General features: G+C 34.6%; 1 protein-coding gene across 1 annotated transcript; it reads left to right on the top strand.

Annotated features, from left to right (window-relative positions):
* The first annotated feature begins 1,110 nt into the window (after positions 1-1,110).
* LOC131647156 (tryptophan synthase beta chain 1-like) lies at positions 1,111-3,395 on the top strand. Its single transcript, XM_058917069.1, has 5 exons — positions 1,111-1,490; positions 1,575-1,934; positions 2,117-2,550; positions 2,674-2,768; positions 2,852-3,395. The coding sequence occupies exons 1-5, from the start codon at positions 1,152-1,154 to the stop codon at positions 3,040-3,042; spliced, it is 1,419 nt and encodes a 472-aa protein (XP_058773052.1). The 5' UTR covers positions 1,111-1,151; the 3' UTR covers positions 3,043-3,395.
* Positions 3,396-3,637: the final 242 nt, after the last annotated feature.

Here is a 3,637-nt window from a genome sequence, read left to right as displayed (position 1 = left end):
ATGAATACTTTTTTATTATCATTATGTTATGTTTTATACCTTGAATTAAAATACATAAATAAAATTTGGTTATCTTGAAGAAATTGTAAAAATAAGATGAAAACATTTGATGAACATTGTTTTCATAAGTTTTCTTAAACAAATAGTCTTGTAAAAATTATGCTAAGAGGTAATTTAAAATAAGTCAATGCAAACAAATTTTTAGTCTCTTGATCTTTTTGTTAGTTAGTCTATTTAAACATTATTTTAATTGCTTATATACATATGTCTAAAACAAATAGGCTTTTATATAGGCTAACAGGCTAACCAGGCCTTCGAAAAGGCCAGGCTCAGGCCTAAAAAATAAGCCTACGACAGGCCACAGGCCAGACTTAGGCTTCAATTTTTTTGACAGGCCAGGCTTAGGCTTGGCAAAGCCTAACTCGGCCCAGCCTATTTCCACCCCTAATGCCCATCCATACCAGTACTATCATAGTATATCCTTTCAATCAATAAACACGTTTAAAAAATTCAAGTCACTTTTTTCTTAATGTAAAATCAAATACGTTCCTATAAATTTGTTTTTTTTTTCTTCCAATAGTTTAATGACAAAAATAAACAGAAATTTATGAGTTTGAATCCGTGTTCTCTGCCTATAATATTTTTGCACACTGAGTTAATTTAATGAGGCTTATTCTATAAACTTCAAGTACATGTTAATGATATGTAAACTATTTTGATCAATAGAATATAATTATTTTTAATTCTTATTTACTAATTTTTTTATACTTAATAAATTTGTAAGTATTCATAAATTATTTTAATTGGATAGCAATATTTTTAAACAAAATTTTTAATTTATTTTAAAATAAATGTTATAAAATAATGACATTGCATTCCATGAATAAATGATTGGTAGTGAAATGTTCATCTAAAAATAAAATACAGCAAACACTTTAACACTTTTGAACACTTTTCGCAACCTAGGAGTGGGACCCAATGTTTGTAGCTGCTTCACATACGTCAAAGATGGGGTGCCCACCCAAACACTCCTCCCACGGCATTTACCACTTATTGAGTACTATAAATAAACTGTGTGGTGTGGCAACATTTTCAGGCAATAGAATTTGAAAACACAACATACATTACTAATTAATCACTCAAATTCAATTATGGATGCATGCAAATTGCAATGGAGAATTGTTAGTAGCCAATTCACAGAGAAAAAAGTAGCAACCAAAGATCGTTCTTCTGCGGTTGTTCAAGCTGTGATAACTCGTCGTGAAAAGTTTAAGTTACCTCAATTACCCACTACTTATATACCCTTGCCCATACCCGTGATACCCTTGATAGAGAAGGACAGTGAAAGTATTGTAGAGACAGAAGAGAGTACCAATTCTGCTGGAAAATTTGGGAGGTTTGGTGGAACCTTTGGACCTGAGACAATTATAATGTCCTTGAACTACCTTGAAGCTGAGTTCAATAATGTTCTCCATGATCAAAGTTTTCAGGTAATTCATTATTATCACAAAATTCTTCACTAATTTTAATTAATTAACTTGTAATTAATTAATAGTTTTTTTTCTTTCTCACAGGCAGAACTAGCAACAGCATTAAGAGACTATGTTGGCAGAGAGACACCACTGTACCATGCTCAACGGTTGTCGGAGTATTACAAAAGCAAGAATGGTGGCAAAGGACCTGATATATACTTAAAGAGAGAGGATCTCAACCACACAGGCTCTCACAAGATGAACAATGCTCTTGCACAAGCTATGATTGCCAAGCGCATCCATCAGAAAAGTGTTGTTACTGCCACCGGTTCCGGACAACACGGGCTTGCAACGGCTGCTGCTTGTGCGAAACTTGGTTTGGAGTGCACTGTCTTTATGGCTGCAAAAAACATGGACAGACAGTCATCTAATGTGCGGTTGATGAAGCTGTTAGGAGCTCGGGTAATCTAAACATAACCTTTGAATTTCACTCATAGTAAAAAAATAGCTTATAACTAATAGCTGATAACTGATCAGAATCAAACACTGCATGAGTGTTTTGGCTCCGCCACTATAGTTAATATTGAATTAACTACTGATAATATGAGTCTAAACATAACCACCTTATTAATGTAAACATGTAGGTTGAAGGTGTTAATGGAAGTTTCAAAGACGCATCATCAGAGGCCTTTCGGTATTGGGTGGAAGACTTGGAAAACAGCTACCACATGACAGGCTCAGCGGTGGGACCACATCCATGTCCTACAATGGTTCGGGAGTTTCAGTCAGTTATTGGAAAAGAAACAAGGAAACAAGCATTGGAAAAATGGGGAGGAAAACCAGATGTTATTGTTGCATGTGTTGGAACAGGATCCAATGCTTTGGGTATGTTTGATGAGTTTATATCAGACTCTGATGTGAGATTGATTGGAGTTGAAGCTGCTGGTTTAGGGTTAGAAAGTGGAAAACATTCTTCTACTTTGGCTAAAGGTGAAGTGGGGGTTTATCATGGTGCTATCTCTTATTTATTGCAAGATGATTACGGACAAATTATTCAACCTCACTCCATTGCAGCTGGGTATGTCACAGTCACACCAATGCATATTTTGAATAACATAGATTCATTGTACAATTTAATTATGTTAGTATCATATTATATAACCTTATGAAAATAATATATATTTTTTAAATTATTTTGTAGGATGGAATATCCAGGAGTTGGTCCAGAATTGAGCTTCCTCAAAGAAAGTGGTCGTGCAGAATTTTGCGTGGCAACTGATGAAGAAGCTCTTGATGGTATGTAAATATACATGTCAAAAACATAGAAATTATGTATATATGTTCATTTTATTAACAGTTAATGTACGATGAATTTGCAGCATATGAGAGATTATGCAAATTGGAGGGTATATTTCCATCTCTTGAGGCCTCACATGCATTTGCTATACTTGATAAGTTGGTCCCTACATTACCAAACGACAATATTAAGGTTGTTGTAAATTGTAGTGGGCGTGGAGATAAAGATGTAGATATATTCTTCAATCATAGAGTAGAACATAATGGAAAATGACATTATACTGGATTCATTCATGTATATGTAACTGTTTAAGAGTATGTCATAGAACAATGGGCCTGAAAGTGAAGAGGAGGAAAGACACATTCCTCAAGTGAGAGCCCAAAAGAATGGAGTGAGGCCCAAATACCTCAAAGATTATGTGATTCCTAAGAAAAGATTCTCTATGTAACGACTAACGAGTCACCTAGAAGGTTGATAAGTCATACAATTCTGTTAGTAATGGATAGAATTGAGTATGAAATGCTGTGCTGAGTGGTGAGGTACTATTGAAATCCTAGGTGATATAGTACTATATTGTATACATTGCATATCAATAAGACACACGAAAAAATGATTAAAGAAGTAATAGGTAGTTGTTTTTACACTTTCCGCTAAATTATGCAAATTTGCTTGTATTGCTGCACATTTTGTTTACCGCCATATCATAATCACAACAAATTGGTGCTTTCATTCATTTCCATCATGACCTCACAACCACAACAACAGATAGATGAACGTAATGCTGCCATACAATAACGTGTTCGTAGCCAACGGAGTTTTCAATCCTCCATCTTTGCCAACCTCACCAATCTTGCCACTGAACTCCATC

The sequence above is a fragment of the Vicia villosa genome, linkage group LG2 (genome assembly GCF_029867415.1).
Source record: "Vicia villosa cultivar HV-30 ecotype Madison, WI linkage group LG2, Vvil1.0, whole genome shotgun sequence".
Lineage (NCBI taxonomy): Eukaryota > Viridiplantae > Streptophyta > Magnoliopsida > Fabales > Fabaceae > Vicia > Vicia villosa.
This window is presented reverse-complemented; position numbering and strand designations above follow the sequence as displayed.